This window comes from Setaria italica, chromosome VIII, assembly GCF_000263155.2.
Source record: "Setaria italica strain Yugu1 chromosome VIII, Setaria_italica_v2.0, whole genome shotgun sequence".
NCBI lineage: Eukaryota > Viridiplantae > Streptophyta > Magnoliopsida > Poales > Poaceae > Setaria > Setaria italica.
In genome coordinates, this window is record NC_028457.1 from 38103485 (window position 1) to 38128811 (window position 25327).

At 44.2% G+C, this 25327-nt stretch overlaps 2 protein-coding genes across 2 annotated transcripts; one reads left to right on the top strand and one right to left on the bottom strand.

Annotated features, from left to right (window-relative positions):
• Positions 1-3542: 3542 nt before the first annotated feature.
• Positions 3543-19328, bottom strand: LOC101784675. The gene is made up of 20 exons (XM_022828986.1): positions 19254-19328; positions 19023-19147; positions 18865-18946; positions 14743-15020; positions 14070-14578; positions 13425-13523; positions 13099-13175; positions 12834-12900; positions 12170-12268; positions 11863-11939; positions 11588-11654; positions 8303-8552; positions 7724-8205; positions 7042-7159; positions 6512-6957; positions 6140-6237; positions 5410-5668; positions 5076-5298; positions 4790-4925; positions 3543-4122 (listed from the first exon to the last, which is right to left on the bottom strand). Exons 2-20 carry the CDS (start codon positions 19118-19120, stop codon positions 3910-3912), a joined length of 3678 nt encoding a protein of 1225 aa, XP_022684721.1. The 5' UTR covers positions 19121-19147; positions 19254-19328; the 3' UTR covers positions 3543-3909.
• A 962-nt stretch (positions 19329-20290) lies between these two features.
• Positions 20291-20779, top strand: LOC105915003 (protein MID1-COMPLEMENTING ACTIVITY 2). The gene has a single exon (XM_012848284.1). The coding sequence runs from the start codon at positions 20291-20293 to the stop codon at positions 20777-20779; it is 489 nt and encodes a 162-aa protein (XP_012703738.1).
• The last annotated feature ends 4548 nt before the right edge of the window (positions 20780-25327 follow it).

Sequence of the window (25327 nt, forward strand, 5' to 3'; positions counted from 1 at the left end):
ACGACATGACCAGATTGCTTGCGCCAACCGATCCTTTTGCATTAGCCTCAACGGGAACATTCATAGACCCAATTTGAATAATAGCTTCCCCTCGGCCTTTCTCTGAGTCTACTTCCATCTTCTGAGTCTCCTCCTCCCTCTGCTTAGGGTGGTACACTTGCTTCGGAGGAGAAATCCGGGGTGCTGGGATAGACCGATTTGATCTGTGGACCCTGACCAGATGAGCAAGGCGCCCATTAGCCTTGCACGGGGTGCGAGATTCTATCCAAAGCTGACTTTCTAGGGCCTCCCCATCCAGGATGGAAAGATGGTTGCTGCACAGATTGATAGGGTACCCACATTACCCCATTGTCATCCCACACTGGGTGTGGAGGATTTGATGCTAGAGGAGCCCACGATGTGGAGGGGCACTGCCTTGATTTCACCTGGTCACCTCTTTGCCTAATAACCGCTTGTGGCGGTGAACCTTGTCTCCCTTGGTGAGTAGGTGACCTCATTCTCTTTTTTACCGTCCGATCGCTTGTAGCGGCCTTTTCTTTGGTATACTTGTCCAAAACCATATCAAAGGTGACTTTTTCCCTGGGGCTACTTCCCTGATCTTTTGCCACGTTAAGCTTCTAAGTCCCAATTTCTGGACGCTTTGGTTTCAGCATTCGGGGGCGGTCCTGGGTCTGACCAGTCCCTTGCACCGGTCTGACTGGTTCAGCCTGATCAACAGGCTCAACGGGTCTCTTTGCCTCTCAAATCGGGCTTCTTTTCCCCGATCACCACATTTTTACCCTTAATAGCTTCAGCTTGATGTGGCCAAACCAGTACCTTGGGTTGCTGAATATCCATTGTGTTGATAGGGAACGGTGTTTTATCCACTTGCATCTCATGGTATGTCAACAGGCCTTCATTTACAGCAGATTGAACCTGCTGACGGAACACATCGCAATCATTGGTAGCATGAGAAAAAGAATTATGAAACTTGCAATATGCTTTTCTTTTCAGGTCTTCAAGTGGAGGCATAGTATGAGATATTTTCAGATGTCCAAGTTTAAGCAGTTCATCAAAAATACAATCACACTTGGAGACATTGAAAGTAAATTTTACTTCTTCTTGCCGACTCTTTTGGGCTGGCTTAAGAGATGCACAAGAGTAAGATTTAGCTTTGGAAGGCCACACAAATTCAGTAATATAAACTACATTGTCATCGTCGTTCGAACTATGGGAATCATATTCAATAGCATGCATGTTAGACCAACGAGACTTAAAGTTATCCTTTTCTTTAGCAATTCTAAGCTCCATTGTTGAAGCCTTCATAAGTACTTGTGCAATAGTGTGAAGCTCAAAACCTTCTAGCCGATCCCTAATAGAAGGTTTCAGACCCTTAAGTGCAAGATTGGCTAAATCACTATCAGAAAGTGACAAATTAAAGCACCGGTTTTTAGTTTCTTTGAACCATCTTATGTAATCAAAGACAGATTCTTCCTTGCCTTGCCTAACCAATGTTAAATCCATCAACTTTAATTGAAAATTCCCAGTATAAAAATGATCACGGAATTTTTTCTCTAACTATTCCCACGAATCAATAGAGCTGGGAGATAAGGATGAGTACCAAGCGAAAGCGGTTCTGGTTAATGACAGAGAAAACAAACAAACTTGCAAAGTATTATAATAACCCGCTTTGATTAATTGAGCCAGTTTCTAACTAATGCGCTCCCAAGTAGTTCAGTTATCTTCACCACTAAATTTAACAAAATCAGGCATGCACCCATCGATAGGGTAGTGGACATAGTCAAAATCAGCTTGATACAGCTTTTGATATAATTTTGAACTACCAGTATCTATGCCGAATTTAGTTTGCATCAAAGCCAACATGTCCTCCCTAGATCTTCTAATTTCTCGAAGGGAGTGTAACTATGAGTGCTCTGGGGCTGATGTATTCATGGTACTCGTGTGGGGTGGGTTGCCGTTCTGAATGCGGTGCAAATCAGAAAACACGTCATTCGAAATTCCCCTAGATGCAATAGTGTTGTTGGGAATCGGAGGCGACGTGTACGCTATTGTGCTAATCGAGGGTGGGTTAATCCCAAGCTCACCAACACGGTCAGAAACAACTGAGCTAGGCACAACAGCAAGCGGCACAGGTTTTTCGGGAACAATGGCCAACTAGCCGGCCTGAAAGGCCTAACCGGTCAGACAGCCTGTTTGGACCAGTTTGACCACTTCAGCTGTGCTCGGCTTTGGCGGTTGAGCCCGGGGCGGTGTTTGTCCCACGTAAAAGTTCAACAACATGCCATATGTAGGGTTTTCAAGAACAACTCCTGTATTTGCCGATGGACCCGTATGCACAGCCCCATGTGAAACAACTTGCGAAAAATTATTTTTATTACATGAGACAGATTTACTTCCTACAAGTTAATCTATTCGTCCTAATGTAGAAGTGATCCTATTTTGATCAGCAAGGTTCTTACGGAGCTCATCATTAACGGCGGCTTGATCGGAGGGGAGATTACTTACATTGCGTACTTCCTCGACCATGCTATCCTTCATCTTGATCGCGGGCAACTCGAAGTCCTGCACTCTCGTCATCTTGCCCTTGCAATCTTTCTTGACGCCCATGAGATATTGCATCTTGATATATTTCTAGAGCGTCGCAAGGTTCCGCTGCTCCTCTCGCTGAGATCTTCCACAGAGGCTGTGATGATGTTGTCCTTGTCAATGTCCATAGTAGATCCCATCTTACCAGGGTTTTCCGGAATGGTTATAGAAACTAGATCTTTTATCCCTAGCGGAGTCGCCAAAATGTGTTGACGCCTTTTCCAGTCAACACACGAATTGAGCTAGCTCACGCGTGCACCAAGCAATCACCTTGCTACGTGCTTTTGCACCTGGCCGGTCAGACCGGTCAGGGGGGCTAGTCAGACCGGTCCTCGCAGGGATGCCGTGAAAACCTAGAAACACCACCTCGAGAGGGACCTCGTCGGAGATGATGCGCCTAGAGTTGCTCTGAGATCGGTCAAGCCACTTAGAACGACCTCAAACGTCGTTGAGACAAAGGAGGAAATCAAAGGGGTTGGAAAAGCTAGGGTTTGAGATAAAAGTGTAAAAATATGTTTGACGATTGGGTTGTTAGCCCTCAATCGGCAAGGGCCATTTATATTTATAGGGTGGGAGGCTTTTTCCCACGAGAAAATCCCGATTTATCTCCAATTCGACCAGGACTCCAGATTTCATCTCGGACTTGGGGTGACCGGTCTGACCGATCGAGGCAGTTGGTCAGATCGGTGGGCACCCGCCAGACCAGCGTTGCTGCCACTTTTGGATGTCAACAATATCCATCAACCTTTGTCCACCTCGAGTTGTGGCCTGGGTAAACAACAGGCAATCATGGGCAAATAACAAGAAACTGAGGGCCTGTGTACTTGAGGAGAGATGACAGGGCCTTCAGCGTACTTGAGGAGAGACAACAGGGCCTTCAGCGCACATGAGGAAGGTAAAGAGACATCGGATCACCTTGATGAATTCCACGAATTTTTTTTTTGTGTGTGTGTTGTTGGGGGGGGGGGGGGCGGTTGAATCCGTGAAAGGAGGAATGTATAAGTTAGTTACAAAGAGTAATGTATGCAGTCTTCAACAAATCAAAAGATGAAATGATGCATTGTATGAGCTACTTATCTATGAACTAAATGCACTCTTACTTAATTTACATTCTTAAAGAATGGCCTGACCATACAAATTCTAAAACAAATTCTAGACAAGGACGTGTTACGCCTCCAGCCTTCTTTATCAATACAAGTGAGAAGGGGAGTAAAAAGTAATTTAAGCGGTCAAGCCACGTCACCAGAGGCACATGTTTCTTCTTTAGGGACAATTAGAGGCACAAGCAATCCGGATAAATAAGGTTGCAGGGCCGCTTCTGCCCTACTCGATGCCCCATGGCTGCTTTAGAGCTGGCAACTCTTTCACACCATTTAGCATCGCAAGCACATCCGCCATGGTGGGCCTATGCTCCCTGTCTTCCTCAACACACAGGAGCCCAATCTCCATGCACTTCTTGATCTGCATTAGCTGAGACTTGCAACACAATGACGGTTTAAACAACTCCGTCCGTACATCATCCCGAGCTTCGAAAGCCTGAGAACATATATTAGGTCATGTTTGGATCCACCCAACTAAATTTTAGCTAGCTAAACTTTAGAAACATTCTTTTAGCTAGCTAAATTTTAGGAACATTCTTTTAGCTAGCTAAACTTTAGCTAGGACTGTTGGATCCACTAGCTAAATGATAGTTGAAGAGGTAGTTGTCTATCCTAACCTTCCCTCCCATTTTAGAAATTTTTCCCGATGAAGGTGGAGGGGCAATTTTATCTTTAACTAGTTTAGCTGGATTCAACTAGGTAAAAGAATCTTTAGCTACCTAAACTTTAGCTAGATCATGTTTGGATCCATAACAACTAAGGCCATGTTTAGTTACCTCCCAACTCCCAACTTTGACACTATGCAAAAAGAAGATTCCCCATCACATCAAACTTGCGGTGCATGCATGGAGTACTAACTGTAGACGAAATTAAAAACTAATTGCACAGTTTTGTTGTACTTTACGAGACGAATCTTTTGAGCCTAATTAGTCAATATTTGGACAATAATTCACAAATACAAACGAAACGCTACAGTGTGCTACAGTGCTGGCACAGTAACTTTGCATCTACCAAATTAGCCAACTAAACAAGGCCTAAATTTAGTCAGCTAAAAGTCCCAACTACTTTTGTAATGTAAAAAAGCTTTATTTAGAGGTACTTACCCATCGAATTGGTTCCTGGGGCCTAGACATGCTCATACCGCCAATAATGGTCCCAAGGAGGGTGATGCCAAAAGCATACACATCGCACTTCGTTGACACAGTTCCTTCGAACAGGTACTCTGGAGGCATGTAATCCCTGGGTGATTAAATAAAATAAAAATGAATGGTGATCTCAGAGGTAAAATTTGAAGTAGTTAAAGAAAAGAGCTTCATGCACGTATAAGCTCACGATATATAGTTAATCAGGTAATGGAAATACTATTTATATATTGGAGCAACGTCTTACACTGTGCCAGCTATGTTGGTGTCGCCGCTGGTTTCTTCAACACCAAGGTCCAACTTTTGAGCTACGCCAAAATCACTGATCCGAGGATTCATATCAGAATCGAAGAGGATGTTGGCTGGTTTCAGATCCCTATGGACGACACGTTGCTCATGCAGGTAATGTAGCCCCTGGGCTATCCCCTGAATCATTTTGAAGCGGCAGGACCAACCAATAAATCGAGACCCTGCAGAGATCACATATCATGCAACGAGAAGCAACTATTGATCAGTTACATCAAAGTTAAGGGATGCTTGGTCCAGAGGTGAACTGTAACCAGTATTTGTACAGAACATACCGTCGATAATCTTCTCCATACTTCCGTTTTCCATGTATTCTTCGACAAAACAAAATTCTCTGTGTTCAGCTCTAACACATTTTCCATTATCTCTGATCAAGACCATTATCACTTCGTGGCAATATCCCAGAGGTCTACTTATGTTTTTGTGCTTCAAATCTACAAAAGCATTAATTCCATCGTATAGCCCACTTTCGTCAATGTCACGAATATAATGCAATTTTTTTATGGCAACGACTTGTCCGTCCTGCAGGACACCCTGAGAAGTATAAACACCATGTCAGATGGTCGATTTTTGTTTTTAAAAGAACAGAAGGGAAAAAGCAGAACTGCTGATCTTAGCACTAAAGTTTCGCCAAAAGTTCAATGGCGCCCTGGCCTCAGGCTTCAAAATTTTCATCGAAGTCCATGAACCGAAGCTAAAATGCCACAAAGGAGGACTTATAGGAGCTATCGGAGGACACAACAGCCAAGGCTTAGGTTTAGGCGTGATTGCGGGTTTGAGCACAGACTAATTAATACCAATTAGTTTATTCCCTACCCTTTGGGACAGCAAATTTGTAACATTTAGTATGCATTTAAATTTGAAATTATTTGCTACACGAAGAAAAATAGTCTTAACCTGTCTTTGCCTGTACAGGAAATATTCAACTAGCTAGTGATACCTACGTGATTATATGGAAAAGTACACAAACCTAGAATTAACAAACCAAGTAACGGATCGGAGTACCTTGTAAACATCACCAGTGCCACCACTTCCAATCATGTTTCCTTCGGAAAAGTTCTCTGTAGCGGCCTTCAATTCAGATAAACTGAACTTTGTGAAGCCTATATTGTATAAAAATTAACCCACACAGGAACAGGGCTTGAATTAGATTATATTAATGCCTAAACACGCATGCATGAAACTGTAGGAGCAGTTGATCTAAGAAAACTGTTGGAGCAACATCACTTTGATACACAGATCTAGTAAAGTTGCAATAAAACACTATGCTTTATTTAGATCACGGAATAAAATTATCCTAGCTGCTACTTGAACCAATGATGCACAAGGACCCAAGATGCAATAGACGGTATTGATAATTTGATAGCTTTTCCTTACCATCAATAATCACTTCCCCTTGGGATCGGGGTGGAGGAGGACGAGGAGGAAGATCACCAGCAGATTGGATGTTTGTCACCATGATGGTGGTCTGGACATTGGTGGCGAAGTTCCCCAGCTGCAGTTTCCTCTCTATATCATCCTGGACCCGGCCCAGTTCCTTGGCCATGTCTCCTGCTCCCAAGAAGCGGCGAAAGATGTGCTTCCGCTGGCACTCCGTGACCAGCTCGAGGGCGCGTTCCAGGGATTTGGCCAGATCCTCCAGCGCGTCACGCATCACCTCGTCCTTCATCGTTTCCGTCGTCTCGTCAAGGTTCCTGAGGAGAGCGCTGACCCTGGCAGCGCACCTCTTGATGTCACGGCACTCCTTCTCGTTCTGCTTAACCGTCTCCACGGCCTCCTTGATCTTGAGTGCGATTTCAACGATCTTCCTCTTGTGCGGTTGACTGCAACAACAATAATCTTCAAGACTATGAGAAGGAAATTAAGGCATCAGATGCTGATCTTATGAGCTGATGATATGGACAAACCATTCTCGTATTCTCATATTTTCATCATAAGCAGCTTTTATTGCTTGCACCACCAAAGGATGGTTAATTCTAGCAGTGTCATCCTCCGGCCATATGCCAGTGACACGCCCACACTCTCCTGCATGCAACCAGCAGAGTAACTAGCTAATCAGTCTCACCACATGGCACCAGGCGACTCGATTTGTATTCTGATGGAAAAAAAAATATAGACAAACGAAAAAAACAGATGGATGGACCCAGATCAACATACAGAAACTAATCATATCATGTTAATGTGTAAAAAATAGTAGATTCTTAATTAATAGAATTTTTTTGTTAATAGATTTCATTTGTCTGGCTTCAGTTCTTATCTTTTTGCATGAAGATACAAGTTTCACATGTTTGCAATTTTTATATAGATTGAACAAGATTTTTTTTTTTAAAATATCAAATGTATATTTATTGCATTTACTACTAGTATGCTCTCACTAACGTTTGATAGATTTCCAGCCATTTCTCTAGCATACCATAAAATTGTAAAATGTTGTTTGCTAAAAATATATCAAATTTTTAAAACTTTTTGTGAAATTGTGTGAATGCATGTACTTGTAGGTCAAATCCAAGTCAAACATCCATTTCTCATCCCAAATTCAATATTGGCAAATTAATTTGAGTATCTAAAATAGTTCAAGCTTACATGTACCTGCAAAATGACAATCCTTCACCGAGAATGGTTCTGATACTCCTTCTTGAATTCTCTCTTCTTGGGTGCTAGCTAGCCTTACACCCATCTTGAACTTTCCAGTTCTAGCACAATAGGATGTCATCTGGAAAAAGGCATCACCAAGACATGCCTCTCCATCAGCTAGAACTAAGATGCAATTACCTCCTAGGACTGATGATGCTTCTTCTCCAGGCCGTGGACACACTTCGTAGCGACTGAACTCCTCTGAAGTCCAGTAATCCTGACCGTGGTCGTTGAAGTCACCATGGAGAACAACGATCTGAACAGAAGCTGAAGACAGGGGACCATATGTGATCTTTCTGTTGTTCTCATCGAACAAAGCAACTTTGAGAAGGCTCCCATCATCTGCTTTTATTCGATCCCTTGTGTGATAGGCCTCGCACACCTTATTCACAAATCGCAATTTGTATTTACTGCACATCTTCCTCTTCAGTTGTCGCCTGAAAAAAGTTAGCAAGATGGTTATTGATAGTGACATAAAGTACGCAGTACAATTTTGACAGTTCTATGTAACTGAGGATGAATTGAGGAACGCACTCTTCAGGCTCAAGTGGCTCAATGATAACACCTCTGTTCCGGCGAGTCTGCATGACTTCCTTTGATTTGATAGTCAATGGGTCTAAGTGCTTTTGCATGAGGCGCGTAGTAGGTAAACCACAATTATTAAATTTTGGCAGCGGCATGAGCTGATCAAGAAGGTTCCAATGGCGCTTGCTCGGCTCCACATTAGGCCTATCCCATGCAAGTTGCACTGCAAGTGTTGTTGGGTTTGTATTGAATCGTGTATCTGCAGAATAAAACTATAAATCAAATCATCTGTTTAATTAGTAGTAGAAGGAGGAGTGCTTAATTCAGTTGCAGCATTTATGGGCAAAGTGAAAATGTAAGAGGCCAAACTTAAAAAACTGGGTAAAGTAAAGGGTACCCCTAAAAAAATATTGTGCAATAATATTGAGTTGCATGCACCAACCAGTTCAACCCAAAACCTTAAGCTGATGAGGAGAGGTGGGCAATTTCATATTTAGTTGCATGCAAGTTCAACCCTAAAGCTTAAGCTGATGGGAGAGGTGGTCAATTCACTTATACTCCAACAAATAAGCTTCTAATGCTAAATTAGCATCCAAACACCTTAACAACAAAACAAATCTTGAATAAAATAACCTAGTTTCCAATGGAAATGTGAGGCTACATACTGATACAGATTTTCATTTTTTTAACATAGTGTTTTATTTTGTTTGTTGCTAAAACCACAACTGTCAGTCTATACCATTGTCATCCTATACCATTAGAATTTGGACCACGAAATCAATATGGTGTAGATGTTTCTTTTCCCCTCGTATTAATGGTATGAATTCTATACCATGAGAGTAAAGATGGTGGTTCTTTTAGTTCATTTTAGTAGTAGAATATATACAAAGACTATTAAGTCAACCTGAAAATATGCTTGTAAGTATGATGGTCTGTAGATGGAAATTTTATTTACCGTCAAATTTTACCTTGGATATGGTTCCATTTTCTTTTTTTTTAGTGTGGGTGAATGGCTAAGATATTATGTTTAAGTGGCCAAAATGAGGTCACACGTTGACATGTCAAAAAATATAGAAAAAATCCACATAAATAACCAGCTTAAGCCACCAGTTGTGTGAATCAGAACATGGGCATTAACCATAAAACTTGGATCGCTGAAAGAATCATCCACAACCAATGACAATTCATCAACTAAATAGTTACAAGAAAGATGAATGAAAGAAAATTAATGTAATCAAAATTAATACAACTAGGTGAATTCGACATTGCCATGGATCAATGTTAAAGAAACAAGTGTATGCACAAACAAGGTGAATCATCTGCATGTTGTTGTGGATATTATTGATATTTCTCTTGGGCTTGCTCACTATTATAATAATATTTGGTAATAAGCCTGTAATGCTAAATTAACTTACAAACTCCTTAATTACATAAAATGAGTAAAACTGGCCGAATTAATTTGCCATGCCAGTGTGAGCCTACATTCTAATGTAGGTTTCCATTTTGAACATAACCTATTGTGTTTGCTGCTAAAAATACCATTGCACCTCTTTTACAATACTTTTATATCAATCTATACTGTTATACTTGTATTAATGGGATGAATTCTAGGCATTGACAGTAAAGTATTAGCTCCTGTAATCTTAATAATCTACACCATTAATTCAGAAGCTATCTATGACAAGGGAGGTTCTGAACCATTTGTGATGATGTATGTAACAACAGACGAAATGGAAAGGGAAGTCTATGTGTTTGAGACGATGGTAATGGTGAACTCTCCTTGGAAAATGTCTATGTGATGATGGACATATATGGATGATGTATTTCGAGGATATCTGTCATCATCTGCGCATATCTATGGATATGGTTTATGAGGCTATTAAGTCAACCTTAACATATGGTTGTAAGTATGATGGTCTGTAGATGGAAATTTTATTTACCACTCAAATTTTACCTTGGACATGGTTCCATTTTCTTTTTTTCTCTAGAGTGTGGGTAAATGGCTAAGATATTATGTTTAAGTGGCTAAAATGAGGTCACACGTTGACATGTCAAAAATATAGAAAAATCCACATAAATAACCAGCTTAACCCACCACTTGTGTGAATCAGAACATGGGCATTGCCCATAAAACTTGGGTCCCTGAAAGAATCATCCACTACCAATGACGATTCATCAACTGAATAGTTATTAGAAAGATGAAAGAAAGAAAATTAATATATTCAAAATTAATACAGCTAGGTGAATTCAGCATTGCCATGGATCGATGTAAAAGAAACAAGTGTACACACAAACAAGGTGAATCATTTGCATGTTGCTGTGGATATTATCGATATTTCTCTTAGGTTGGCTTGCTATTATAAAAATGTTTAGACTGTAATGCTAAATTAACTCCTTAATTACATAAAATGAGTAAAACTGGCCTAATTAATTTGCCATGCCAGTGTGAGGCTACATTCTAATGCAGGTTTCCATTTTGAACATAACCTATTGTGTTTGCTGCTAAAAATACGATTGCACCTCTTTTACAATACTTTTATATCAATCTATACTGTTATACTTGTATTAGTGGGATGAATTCTAGGCGTTGACAGTAAAGATATTAGCTCCTGTAATCTTAATAATCTACACCATTAATTCAGAAGCTATCTACATTTCAAAAAAAATTCAGAAGCTATCTATGACAAGGGAGGTTTCTAAACCATTTGTGATGATGTATATAACAACATAAGAAATGGAAAGGGAGTCTATGCGTTTGAGAGGATGGTAATGGTGAGCTCTCCTTGGAAAAAGTATATGTGATGATGGATATATATGGATGATGTATTTCGAGGATATCTTTAGAAGTTGTCATCATCTGCGCATATTTCTATGGATATGGTTTATGAAGATGGGCAGTTTTACTCATAGATAAAAATAATGAATCTAAACTGCAGAAACCAGAACAACAAAATTAACATGTTCTTTTAAGTATTAGATTAGAAAATGTGATTCAACAGTGACATGCTGTACGATAAAAAGAAAAATACTAAACATTACAAATCAGAGAGCATGAAATTAACATTTAGTTTATCAGACATGGCCAGTTTATGAGAGAGATCATGATGAAACATTTTATTTGGCCTTGTCTATAGCAATATAACAGGTAAATAAAAGGACCAAAATTTGCAAGTTATGTTTTATCTGTTCAAATCATATAAAATTATGGGAGATAAATTCCCATAGTTACCCACTTAACCCATCACTTGTAGGAATCAAAACAGGATCACTATCCAATGAACAGAAGTGTCATACCATTTTGTCTGCAAATATCTTGGGCCACACTCAGCAAATCAGGATTAAGGTATGGTGGTATCAAAGCCTGTAGTTGGACAAAATAACAAACATGTGACAAATAAAATTAGTGTGCCGCATTATGGAGTGGAAGTAAAATAAAGCCCTGGACCCACCTTAAGCACGCTCCTTTACGATTATTATGATTAACTATGTGTATCAAAACCTATTGTCATGATATAGTCAAGGTTGTATGTCCTACATATAAACTGTGGCCTAGTTTTTTAATTACTTACACCGGTACATGGTTCTGTAGAAAGCATATTAGTTCCTAGAAATGGAAGCTGTGATTGTCCCCCAATTATATCCAATCCTGAAAATGAGGAGGAAACATCATGATTTGAATCATTCAGAATACAAGAATAAAAGGAGGAGGCTGGTTTACAGCCAGGCTGCTAAGGCCGAAGGGTGCGGGTATGCACCTTTCGTACTAGGGCTCAAGCAATATACTAATTGTTAATGTTCACTAATATGCAGGTAGAACATGCATCTCCTTGCATTCTCTACTAAAAAGAGAAAAAAGAAAAGAACTTCAAGCCTTACTGTTTCCGGCAGTTTGAGTTGAATTTATCCGTGACGGGTGTGGCAGGTTAGGCACTGGGCTATTTTGTTCTTGATGATCATTATCAACCAGAGCTTGCCCTACAAAAGTGTAAAACTTACATCCAAAGAAACCAAAACTAAGAGCATCAAACTAAAATAGTAGTATTAATATAGTCAAAATGCCTGGTAATGTGCCTGATCAAGTTGGAGCCAGATTCTTTCTCAATAATATTAATTTAAAGAAATTAAGAAAGTTCTTTTCTATTTTATTTTATGCTAAAGAATATGTCTCATTATATACTCCCCAAGTTTTGAACAATAGTATGATTAAATTAACTATATATATGTGTATATAATTTTTTAAAATATATATTTTATTTTATTTAGAGTTGGTTTCATACATTTCTGTGGAAAATAAAAAACATTTTTTAGGTAGAGGCTTCTCGAAATTACATTCTAATTTATATTCCAATTAAAAGTCTAGATTTCTAAAAATTACACGTGCAGTAGCTGTGTAGAGAACAATGTGAAGTAGAAAAGGTTCCAATTAATGAAATACTACCAACTTAAAAAAGTTTCAAACACAAAACAAGTTACCCACTTAAACCATCACTCTTGTAGGAATCAAAACAGGATCACCATCCAATGAACATAAGTGTCATACCGTTTTGTCTGCAAATAGCTTGGGGCACCCACAGCAAATCAGGATTAAAGTATGGTGGTATCATAGCCTGTAGTTGGACAAAATAACAAACAGGTGACAAATAAAATTAGTGTGCCGCATTATGGAGTGGAAGTAAAATAAAGCCCTGGACCTAGCTCCTATACGATTATTATGATTAACTATGTGTATCAAAACCTGGTGTTATGATATAGTCAGGGTTGTGTGCCCTGCATATAAATTGTGGCCTAGTTTTTCAATTACTTACACCGGTACATGGCTCTGTAGAAAACATATTAGTTCCTAGAAATGGAAGCTGTGATTGTCCCCCAATTATATCCAATCCTGAAAATGAGGAGGAAACATCATGATTTGAATCATTCAGAATACAAGAACAAAAGGAGGAGGCTGGTTTACAGCCAGGCTGCTAAGGCCTAATATAAGAGTGCAGGCATGCACCTTTCGTACTAGGGCTCAAGCAATATACTAATTGTTAATGTTCACTAATTTTCATGTATAAATATGCAGGTAGAACATACATCTCCTTGCATTCTCTTCAAAAAAGAGCAAAACGAAAAGAACTTCAAGCCTTACTGTTTCCTGCAGTTTGAGTTGAATCTATTTGTGACGGGTGAGGCAGGTTAGGCACTGGGTTATTTTGTTCTTGATGATCATTGTCAACCAGAGGTTGCCCTACAAAAGTGTTAAACTTTGATCCAAAGAAACCAAAACTAAGAGTATCAAACTAAAACAGTAGTATTAATATAGTCAAAATATCTGGTAATGTGCCTAATCAAGTTGGAGCGAGATTCTTTCTCAATAATATTAATTTAAAGAAATTGAGAAAGTTCTTTTCTATTTTATTTGATGCTATATAATATGTCTCATTATATACTCCCCAAGTGTTAAACAATAGTATGATTAAATTAACTATATATATATGTGTATATAATTTTTTAAACTATATAATTTTATTTTATTTAGAGTTGGTTTCATACATTTCTTGTGGAAAATAAAAAAACATTTTTTAGGTAACGGCTTCACGAAATTACATTCTAATTTATATTCCAAGTAAAAGTCTAGATTTTTAAAAATTACACGTGCAGTAGATGTGTAGAGATTGTAAACTCTTAACAATGTGAAGTGGAAAAGGTTCCAATTAATGAAATACTTCCAACATAAAAAAGTTTCAAACACAAAACAACTTGTATCATAGAATCTGAGAAAGAATAGACTTACTTTGTCTGTTTGAGCTGTTATGGCACAAGTTATTTTGTCTTCCTGACCGGTCATGGCCCCGCACAAAGAAAGAATTTGATAGTCCTTCTAGAACTCGTTCTTCAGTTGGCGACACTACGATCACCCCAAGCCTAACCTTCTTGTTACTGGAGTTTTCGAATATTGTAGAACCACGGTGACATTTAGCCCCGTCAACAAGGTTAAATCGGCCGTTACTAACTATTGATTTTGCTGACTGATCCACATTCCCACGACGTGGTTTTTTCACGTAGGACTCAAAATCCTCTCTGGACCAATTGTGTTGATTATCATGTTCATTGAACTCTGCGTTAACGACAACCAACTCAACTGTAGCAGAAGCAAGGGGTCCATTTTCTACAGTTTGATCATTATTACCCTCAACTAGAGCTACACTTATATCTATGGTTTGCCCTTTTTCAATTGTGTCAATATTCCCAGATGTGAATACCAGTCGGTATCGAGGTGGCTGCAGTTGATTTGATTGTGATCTGTGAAAGAAGGAAAAACTAACTTATGAAGTGAAAAAACAGAGTGAAGCTAATAAACTGCTGAATCTATTCCTAGTATATATGAAATTATTATGATAACTTCACTATTCACTGTTGGTAGTGCCCGGAAAACAAATGATATGATGGTATGTAGCAGACAATACCTTGGAGCATCAGAAGCATGACTTGTGCCGTTAGTATGAAGCTCTAATTGTTTGCGGAGCTTCTCCAATTCTTTGCTCTGAACATTTTGATTTTCAAGAACCTTCTCCAACTGTTTGCGCATTTCAACAGTGTCATCCTTATTTTCAATAAGCTCCTGCAACTCTTTGCGTATTTCACTAATGTCATCCTTATTCTGCTTCGATTGTTTGTCAAACTTCACATTGAGTAATTTTAGCATCAGTAGGATCTCATTATCCTGAGAGCACGTTAACAGCTCCTTCAAAAAAAAGAATGGTAACTATTATTACGATCATTGCAGTATACTGGATATGTTAGTTAAATCTAGTATGTCTATTAGTTTTTATTCCTATTTTACCCCTTTCCTTAGGCACCAAGTTACCTAGCCTATATATGTACTAAACTGGGCATTGCCCTTTGGTGTGGAATGAGAAAGATATCCAGTTTGGGCTAACAGTTGGTATCTAGAGCCTTCTTTCTCTCCCATCCGTGCTCCTCCTGTCTCTCTCGGGCTCCCACCTCTCTCCTGAAACCCCACCTGGCGGTGCAGGCCCACCCCACCGGCGCACCCTCCCCGGACAGATCTGGCTAGCGGACACCCTCCCCTACCCTCCCCACGTCCGGATCCGGCGGTGCGGCCCCTCTCCCATGAGGATCGAGCGGCAATGCGCGCTGATCGAGTAGGGGCATGGGTTGATTCAGCGGGGCGGAAGCAGCTCAATTCGGAGGTGAGGGTGGCGGACACGTGCGAGGAGCAATGTGCGGTGGTTTGGACGGCACGTGGACAGCAGGCCAGGGCGGCGCATGCGGCGGACGCGAGCAGCAGGCGCGTGCAGGGCGGCCAGCAGGCAGTGAGCGACAGTGGTGCGCCAGCGGTAGACTTGGACGCAGCGGCCAGGAGTGGAGACGTGTGCGGGTGACTAGGGCGGGCAGCGCATGTGGTGGCTCCGGCGCAGGCACGGAGCAATGGCAGCTGCTCGGGCTCACGCGGCTCCAAGGGCGGTGTAGCGGCAGCAGGAGTAGCGTTGCGTGGCGGCCAGGAGCAGCAGCGACTTCTCCCTTGACCTCTTCCCCGACTGGCTCTCTGCCACCTTCCCCATGGCTGGCTCCAGGAGAGCACCGGCCGCGGGTGGCGCGGGCGACGCAAGCCCCATGGACGTCACGGCTTTGGTGGCCAGCACGGTGCTAGTACTCCCGGCGAGCTCCAAGGGCTCCTCCCATACCTCCTCCCACCGCTTGTCCACGAGCAAGGTGCTGCGCCGCAAGGTGGCGACCGAGGAAGAAGAGCGGCGTGAGGAGGAGGCCGCAGCGAAGCGGTGCGTTGTGCACCGGGAGCAGGAGCAGTGCATTGCTACCAATGAGGAGGCTGTAGCAAAGCGGCACCAGGCACAGCGTGCGGCTGCAGCACGCGAGGAGGAGGATCGGCGTTGCGCGACACCGAGGCGCGAGAGGCAGCTGCAGCTCAGGCAGCACATGCAACGGCTGTGAAGGTTGCGGCCGCGTGTGCAGTCGAGGCAGCCTGCCTAGCCATGGTGGAGGCACAGGCAGCGGCGGCATCTGGAGGTGGACCGGCTACGTGAGGAGGTAGAGGCGACACGCGAGATGGAGCGTCATGATGAGATGCAGCTGAGGCACGCCGTGCAGGGCGCTGGTGCTGAGGTGCACTGTGATCATCCCGAGTCGGAGGATGAGGACCGATAGCGGCACGCAGGGGTGCATCGGTGGGTCCAGGACCTGCGTTGAGGCACGGATGGCAGACGTCCTCAGAGCCGGAGGAGCTCCGTCCATGACTCCAGCCTCGACTCCGCCTCCAACTCCGACCTTGACTCCAGGCACCAACCACTGAGGGTTGTGAAGACCATCGTCCGGGAGTCCTTCGGCAGCATGTAGTGGCTGATTTTGACGAAGACCAACTACATGGAGTGGTCTCTGGTGATGAAGGTGAAGCTCCAAGTGCGGGACATGTGGCATGCGGTCCGGTACGGCGATGTCGACAGCCACGAGGACTGGCGAGCGCTTGAGGCGTTGCTTGCTGCGGTCCCGATGGAGCTGGCGGCGAACCTCTTAGGGAAGAGGACTGCCAAGGCTTATTGGGACGCTATCGCTGTGGCCTGAGTTGGCAGCGACCGCACCCACAAGTCCACTCTACAGAAGCTTCAGCAGGAGTGGGATGGTCTGGCTTTCAAGCTGGGCGAGGACGTCGATAACTTCGCCCTCCGCCTCTCGAGCCTGATGCAGTGACTAGAGTAGAACCGCGACGATGAGATCAATGAGGAGAAAGCTGTGGTGAAGTTCCTACATGTCATCCCGAAGAAGTACTCGCAGCTTGCTATCTCCATCGAGGCGCTACTCGACCTCTCGACGTTGTCGATCAGGGAGCTGACGGGGCAACTCAAGGCATTTGACGACCGCGACGAGCCTTCTTCTGGCGAGGAGATCATCTTCGGTGGTTAAGTCGACCTCACCAAGAAGAGGTGGGTCGCCCGCTAGAAGGAGCGGAAGGAGGGGGAGTCTTCTTCCTCGACAGGCGGCCATAAGCGCAGCAAGCAGCGCAAGGTGCCCAAGGCGCGAGGAGGCGCCTAGGGCAGTGCCGCCAGTGAGCATGAGGCTGCTTGAGATGACACCTACTACAGCTATGGCAGGACTGGCCACTAGGCCAAGGATTGCCGCCAACTGAGGTGTGGCCAGGCCCACGTTGTGCAGGCTGTGGAGAAGGAGGAGCCGGCTTTGTTCCTAGCCCACGAGACGATTGAGCTTCTTCCCACGGCACCGGCCGTGACAGCTCTCCTCCACCTCGACGAGCCGCGTGCACACGTCTCCCTTGACAACGGTACCAGCAATGACAAGATCAACAGTTGGTTCCTCGACAGTGGTGGCCTTGGGAGTTCTTCTCTGACTTGGATGTCAATGTGCGCGGCTTTATCAAGTTCGACGACTCTTCGGCCATGGAGATCAAGGCCATCGGCTTCGTTGTCCTTGTCACCAAGACTGGCGAACACCGGCTCCTCACCGGTGTGTACTACATTCCCACGCTGAGGAACTCGATCATCAGCCTCAAGCAGCTGGATGAGAATGGGTCGCGCGAGGAGATCGACAGCGGAAAGCTTCGTATCTGGGATCGACGCCGCCACCTCCTTGCCAAGATGGATAGGGGGGAGGACAACCTCTATGACCTCTACGCGGAGGTGGCACTGCTCGGCACCAAGGAGATGGTGCAGGGTAAGATGGTGGATGGTGGCTCGGCTTTGACATATTACTAGTACGTTCACTTCAAGGGAGTTGGAGGAGTAGGCAGCTCTTCTTCACCGAGCATGCCTACCCCGGTCCCCGGGTTTCCACCGAACATTCTTGGCGACCAGCCGGTGCCGGGACAGGTGCTGGGATGGGACGGAGGTGCTGGGATGGGATGGGACCGGTGTCGTGCTTCACCTGACGCGCAACAACGGTGAGTCTCACTCCTTCGCTGAGGTTGAGGGACACGCGGTCTGGCATATGCAGATGGATGCCGGATAGCAAATCCGCTCAAGTTCGTTGAGGATGGGAGAGTCAAGGCAACCACATCAACACTCAGAATAATATATTAGTAGCGTCTGTGTGCACTTAGTGCCTATGAGCACTAGTATCCGTGGGTGGTTCGTGCCTACGTGCACCTTATCACCAATTATGCTCTTCTTTCTATGTAACACCTGCTAGACTTAAGGGGAGATTGTTAGTTAAGTCTAGTAGCTCTATTAGTTTTTATTCCTATTTTGCCCCTTTCCTTAGCTACCAAGTTACCTAGACTATATATGTACTAAACTGGGAATTGCCCTTTGGTGTGGAATGAGAAAGAGATCCAGTTTGGGCTAACAGGGTATCTAAAATTCGATGCTTTATTGTGACAAGATCAAAAGGAATCCAAACATGATGCTGGTTTTTCTTTTAAAATTTCACATTTGACTTTGGAGTTCGAATTTTTAGTGCAATTCATTTGGAGGGACGACGACCGGGTCGCGTTTTCCGAATCAAAAAAGAACACTGCTTCAATTCATTTGAAGAACACTGCTGCAAAATCATGCAGTTTCTGAAGCATATTATAAGCCCAACAGGCAGGCTGAAAGTACCTCATTTTTCCTAGCATTTCTTGAAGACGGAGTCCGTCGTCTTCTACGTTTAGTTCTTTCTGGAGATGTGTCATCAGTTGAGCTGTTTGGTCCCCAGAAAGTCAGGCGAGATTTCAAGCAAGCAGTGAAATCAAGAATTCAATCTCCGACAGGCTTACCTCGCGCTCGTGGAGTAGGACTCGAGGTCCGTCAGCGACGTCCCTCTGTTGCCCCTGACGCCCCCTTCCTTGTGAGTTGACTTCACTCGCTTGCCCATGACGCCCCCTTCCTTGTGAGGCTCCGTCTACAAGGAAACAACACACACCATCTCCACAACTGAGATTGAACAGATCTTTTCAGAAACTTAATGTATTACTAAACCTTGGCCCAAATTTGCCAAAGATGTATACCTGGCGAGCAGATCCGGCGCTGGCCCGCGCCGCTGCGTCGCATGTCCTGCCGCGCGGCGGATCCCGCGCCACCGCCTGCCCCTCCACCACCTCAGCCGCGCAGTGAGAGAGGGGGAAAAGGACAGATGAGCAGAAGGGATGGTGAAGTTTGGTGGAGACCACCAAGCTTGCAGCTCGCTTGGACGAGCGATGTGGCCCACTGCTAAACGACACGCCGGCCGGCACAGCTCGCCACACACCTCGACGATCCACCGTTTCCTCTCGGGCTCTCACCCGCTGCAGCGCTTCCGTTCGATCCAAACAAAATGAGCTCCTCCGCTCCAGCTGGACTGCAGTATGCAATTGCTATAGTCAAAGAGGGTCAGGCGGGCCCGCTGGGAGGTCCCGCGGAGTCCCTGCGACCTCCACCTCAAGTCCCGCCCGGGCCGGAATGAAACACCACAGTGTGCTCTCGTTAGTTCCTCCCACTTGTTTTGCTCCCTCGGCGCGACTAACTTGTTTTGCTTCGTCTTGCAAGTCCAGTGGACTCCCTGGGAGCTCCATCTAAAGTCCCGGGGTGTTGACACACCCAAATGCATCTCCTCAAACACACAACACAAACTGAGCCACCATGCATGCATCTGAAGCGTCCTGCACTCTGTTCTGCTTCTGCCCCCCGGGGAAGTCCGGTGGAGTCCCTCAAACCTCCATCGGGGAGCAGCAGCAAAACGAAAAGGCTTCAAGAACACCAACCAGAGGTACTCCGTACTCACATGGCGCCACAGGGTAACTCGTGCTGAAGCCCTCCTCCAAGACATGCATTGCAGGTCAGGGCTAGCTAGCTAGCTAGCTTATGAGTTATGACCAAGCCCATCTCTTCTCTCGAGACCAAGTAGCTAGCCAATGCCTATATATGCAGAGACATCCCGTTATCCCCCAATATGCAGAGGTCGACTGCGTGCAGAAGCATATCGAGAGCCATCAATCGACATCGTTGATCGTCCCGTTTTACTCTTGTTTGCACAAGACGATCGATCGTCAGTGCGGAGCGGTGCGAAATGGCCGGGTTTTGGGACATGGTCGGGAAGGCGGCCAATCTGCTTCAGCTATTTGGAGTGGACGCCATCACGCTCATCACCATCATCGCGAGCTGCTTCTGGCAGTTTCATGAGGTTAAGAAGGAATGCCGGAAGCTGGAGGACAGTGTGCGGATGCTCTGGCTGCTCCTGCTCTCGCCAGCCGGCTGCTGGATCATGCAGCAGCAGAACTTGGAGCTGCTGGGGCATCTCGTGACCAATGCACTCATGGACGCAGACGACCTCGTCCGGTCCTGCAGCGAGAGCACGCCGTCTTTACGTGTCCTGAGGGGCAGGGGCATGTCCAGGCAGTTCCGCGATCTGCGCAACAGCATCGACTCCTACTGTCGCCTCATCCTCTCCATCAACGCCGCCTTCCTCCTCGGCGTGTCACCAACCCCCGGGGATTCCACGTCGTCATCTACGGCTGCTCCTGATCACACTCACATCATCGACATCAGCCAGGAATGAGTAGCCAGCAAGCCACATCATCTATCGCGTGGGGAAGACACAGATGGAGGTGCTTCCAAGCGGCCTGCCTTGGAGTACTAGGATGCCACGGGGTCAGCGCCGTTTAGGACGGCTATCAACATTTCAATGATTTTCTACTTTTTGCTTGGAGTACTAGAGTGTTGGTCTTAAGTGAATTCGACACCAACAGATGTGAATGGAAAGAGATAATACTCGGAAGTTCTAAAAAATAATGAATCTCTCCTTACAACTGGTAGAGCTCACTTTTTATAGTGACCCGTGAGCCACTTTACATTCCGAAAATGTCCTTTCTGAACTACTACATTCCTAAGATATGTCGTATATAAAGGTTATTGGGGTAATGTATACAAATTGAATTCCACCACGTAGTCACATTTCTCACCAACTAGGATATGTCGTGTGCTGGGAAATTTGGAAGGAATGCAATGCAAGAGTTTTCTAGCAAAAGTTCAACAGTCTACACCAACTGCTCTGTAAAAACAAAGAGGAAGCACGATGCTAGATCTTGGCGGGAGCAAGACCAAATCTGGGCGCTATCGTCGAAATGGAGTGAGCGCTTTTTTTCATGTCTTACAGCTATAATTTTTTTTGTAACATCCCTAGTTTCAATTAAACTTGCAAAAGGGTCATTAAGGTATTAAGCACCTAAATCATACTTAACCTCTAGCTTTTTGCCACTTGCTCATTCAAATGCATTTCAAATTTATAAAAGCACCAAAAAGGACAAATTGAAGTCAAATAGGGCCAAACAAGAAACTAAATGTGAAAAACCAACAAATTAGTTTGGGAAGGAAGAAAACACACCCAAAGTTCAAATATCAAACTTTAGGGACTTTTCAAATTTTCAAATGTTCAAAATGCCTCAAAAAGCACTAAAAGGGGTAAGTGTGGAAAATCAAATTTTATATAACAACTCAACTTTTGGCCAATATAAAAGTTGTAGAACATCTCAAAACAAACAACTTTGTTTATTTGAATATTTTCTGATTTTGAGTGGAAGGCATCCAAATTTCAATTCAAATTTCAGCAAATTTGGGGAAAGTTTCAAAACAGGACATGCCCGGCGTTCCACCAGTTTTTGCTCCTGTTTATCTCCAAAGATAGCCAGAGTTTCACCCATAAGCCTTGGTAGAAGTTGTAGAGTAGAGTTTGGTTAACAAGTTTTATGTTTGGAAAATTTGAACTTCCAATTCAAATTTTGGACCTTTTTCACCCCAAACACGCTGCCCTTGCGGCCACTCACGCGCACTGGCCCTGGTGACCGCGCACGGCGTGCGCCACGCGGTGCCGCTCAACCGGCACAGCGCCACCGGCCAATCCTCATCAGTGACATGACCAGACAACCCCGGCGCTCACCCAACCGCCAGCGCACACCATCTCCTCCCGACCGCCACATCTGCATCGGCCAGTGACCATCGCGCGCCACGCCCCTCTGCAAGCTGTCGTCGCCACGTCAAGCCGCCAGACTAGCCAACCGCCGCTCCTGACGCGATCGCATGAGCCCGGTGCTTGGCCATTCCGCGCACGAGGCAAAGGAGCAGCATCCCGCCATGATCTTCCTCCGCTAGTGGCCACCGCTCGCCCACGCGCGCAGCTCTACCACGGCCAATCGCCGCCTGCACTCCTACATCGCCAGTCACCGGCTGCGCCTGTGCTCCCCAATCACCACCTGAGCTTATCCCGGCGCCCCTATCTTCTCCTCAACCCCCTCAACCCCTATAAAAGGAGGCCAAGCCCCTCACCGGCACTTCACCGCGCCATTTCTCCCTCCGTCAGAACCTCACCACGCCGCCCGACCACCTCACCGTCAAGCGCCGCCTTCCAGCCCCCACCACAAAACCCTAGTCCCTCCAGCGCATCACGCACGCGCCACTAAAGCTCCCCGAGCCCTCCCTCAACCGCCACAGCCACCACTGGCACCGAAGCCGAAGCTCCCCCCACCGCCATAGCCACCTCGCGGTCGCCAGTCGCCTCCGGCCATCCTCCACCCTCGACCTCCTCAGCGCATCAAACCGCGGTGAGCTCCTAAGCATCCCCATACCCTTCCTGCATCCTCTCGCCGCCGCCGCTCGCCGGAATCATGCCAGCAAGCCGCTGGTAAAGCCAGGGACCCAATTGCAAGGCCCTAAATCTTTGTGAGGTTTAACGCATAAAAAGCCAGGACCTTTCTGTGAAACTTTGAAAGTTAGAACGGCCCCTATGTGAAACCACCTTAACCTTTTCTGTTTTATTTGGATTTAAAACGGCTAAACTTTTGAAATGTGTAGGAAAATGTAGAAAAATGCTAAAAATACAAATCCAACTTTCTTAGATTCCTGGTGAAGAGTAGTTTCACGGAAAAATAATTGTGGGCATGTTACTATTGTAGATTTCCCTCTGGGATTTATTTTGTGTTTAAGCTAATAAATGCACCATAAATTATGGAAAATGATAAAAATGTGAATCCACCTTTGTTGAATCACTTTTGACATGATTCTTCTAGATATGAATTTTGCAACACTAGTGTAGAGGTTAAACATACTGATTTGAGTCAAATACTAGAATGGTAGGCTTAATCTTGTTATTTATTCTATAAATGGAAGAAAAATAGTAAAAAATACAAGATCAATTTTGTTGAGTTCCTAATACACATGTTTCCCTAGGAAAAATACTGGTTACTGTTGGATACATGTTTTGCCAAGTTTAATAAGTGCATGAGGTTTAATACACTTAAAATAGGATAAATAGTTAGCATGCTCAATAAATCTTAAAAAAATTTACAATAGCCTCTCTTAAGACTTAGGAACCTCCTGTAAAAATTTCAGAGTCAAACTGTCACTGAAACTTGAGATAAAAATAGATATATATAATCTTCCATAGGGTACTGTTTTAATTTTAGTAATTTTTGTAGAAGCAAAAGGAATCCCAAACTTTTACAGTAGCTCACTGATGTGGTTAGGAAGCCTCTGTAAAATTTAAATTTTTAGTACCATATATTACTTGATGCAATCAAAAACAATTTTTAAATTTAATAACTAGTTAAATGGAATAATAACAAATATTGAATAAGAAGAGTGAAATAGTAAATGTTAAATTGAGTTGTTTAAAAATTCAGAAATAGGATAACTTTCCAAATGAAAGTTGAGCAACCCTAGATGAACCCACCTTTCTTTATGAAGTTCAAGTGTTCGAAACAATATATATGTACACAATCACCATCAAATCAAACCCAAGGTTTAAATCGCAAAACAACCTTACTTCACGAAGAAAACAAACTTAAATTCTTATCTAGGTGAATGTGGTCATTGTGAACTTTGTACTTATGCAATAACATCTGAAATGCATTTTGCATATGAAGTCATGAAATCTTGAATTATTGCATATGCATCTCGTGTAGAAGCGAATCTTGCTGACGGGATGTACGAGCTGCTTCCGACGGCCGAGGAGGAACCTTCTGCAGAGCTGCACCAGATCGAGGCCAAGCAGGACCCCAGCCAAGCTTCCAACGACCCGCCTACTAACTTAGTTTAGGAAGGCAAGCCCCGGAGCATAATCCTAAATTTAAAGTTCATGCAATATCTATACTAATGTTTGCGCATTTAAGTTCACAGGAGTTGTTTAAAACCATAGCTGCATGATCCTAAGTACCTATGTTTGAACAATAGTATGATAGGTCGAGTAGCTTCAATGCTAAAAAGGGACTCGATAAAAGTCGAGTGATTTCCTGTCACTCGCGAGTTATAGGAGTTACTTGCTTACTTCTACTGGAACCATAAGGATGACGGGTGGGGTCGGGCATTGGTCTAAATTGGTGGATTGCCCCATCTATCTAGAAGAAAGCTGCTAAGGTCAAAATGTGTTTAGAGTTGTGGTCAAGTGTTTGAAAGTACTAATCTCATACCTAGTATGGGATGGGGAAGCCTAGAACCTGATTGAACCGGGACGTGAGCAGCCCGCCCCACTCTCTCTGGAACTCAGTTCCCCTAGTGCATCATGTGGGTACAAGTGCAGTCATGGTATGGCGTCGTCCGGGACCGTGGGGCATTGTATCCAAGGGAAGTGGCCCTGACACGTGCGTGGGGATTGACAGGGACGGCTGGCATGTGTGGACCCGGCAAGGTACGCATATGTCATGGGGTTAGGTTCAACTTGCAAGCTGCCTCTCATAGTTTGAGACTGCTTGATTGCATTTCTGCACTGAGTAAGAAGTAGAACAAAGGATGATCATGAAATACTGATGCTTGAAATTAATTGCTTGATCACCATGCTTGCTTAGAATAAGTGCTTACTTAGAATGGTTAAGCACCTAGAATCTGATGCTAAAACTTGAAAGTAAGGACCTACTATACTATAGATGCTTTTGGCAAAACAAATCCTCAGCCAAAAAGCCTTGCATGTCTAGGAGTCGGTGGAGTAGTTACCGCCTAAGTCTTGCTGGCTTGTTTTTCAGGTGATATGGTAGATGTCGATGACTGTGCTGCTAGCTTGACTTGGCCGACCCAGCTCCCTCCGGGTTGGACGGTCGAATGGGACCCATCCTCGGTCGGC

Excerpts from the sequence above, each read along its gene's own strand:
- LOC101784675 (XM_022828986.1), bottom strand. The coding sequence starts at position 19,120 with ATGGGCAAGCGAGTGAAGTCAACTCACAAGGAAGGGGGCGTCAGGGGC. Across the intron at positions 12,269-12,833 it reads AGCTATTTGCAGACAAAACG|GGCAAGCTCTGGTTGATAAT; the intron begins GTATGACACTTA and ends ACACTTTTGTAG. Across the intron at positions 11,655-11,862 it reads CTACAGAACCATGTACCGGT|GCTTTGATACCACCATACCT; the intron begins GTAAGTAATTAA and ends GTCCAACTACAG.
- LOC105915003 (XM_012848284.1), top strand. The coding sequence starts at position 20,291 with ATGGCCGGGTTTTGGGACATGGTCGGGAAGGCGGCCAATCTGCTTCAG.